Raw genomic sequence first — 423 nt, forward strand, 5'->3', positions numbered from 1 at the left:
CCCATAATCTTGTTTTTAATTTTCCATGTTTCCTAAGCTACTATGTTTATAATTCTTAGGTAATATATGTTCACCCCCCCCCCCAGTCACTACTCAGGTGATTTATGACAAATATAAAGTGCTTAAAACTTTTTTCTTTATTTCCCTCCACAGAGCAGCTAAAAGGGAAGCTGAACTTAAATGTAGATGAGTTTGACAGACTAAGCGTGGATGATTTAAAAGTGCAAGTCGATAGTGCAATTCGTGAGGTAAGTTGATCTTGTGAAGTAAATGTTTTGGTCAAAGATTGGCTTGCAATGGGATAATTTACTGTATTGTAAACAAGGTTCTTTGTGAGGCTTTCTACTCTCAAAAAGGCTGTTTATGACTGATATGGTTTGTGATGCAGTGTAGAAGTAACATGCATGTATCATTACGAATATT

General features: G+C 35.5%; 1 protein-coding gene across 1 annotated transcript in view; it reads left to right on the forward strand.

The window, feature by feature from the left end:
- LOC119586575 (RUN domain-containing protein 1-like) overlaps positions 1–423 on the forward strand; it is a gene marked incomplete in the record, with an annotated part of 35,041 nt that overhangs the window by 11,275 nt on the left and 23,343 nt on the right. The window contains 1 exon segment of the mRNA XM_037935328.1: positions 154–248. Coding sequence (XP_037791256.1) covers positions 154–248 — 95 coding nt within the window.

Source organism: Penaeus monodon, chromosome 21 (genome assembly GCF_015228065.2).
Source record: "Penaeus monodon isolate SGIC_2016 chromosome 21, NSTDA_Pmon_1, whole genome shotgun sequence".
In the NCBI taxonomy this organism is placed as follows: Eukaryota; Metazoa; Arthropoda; class Malacostraca; order Decapoda; family Penaeidae; genus Penaeus; species Penaeus monodon.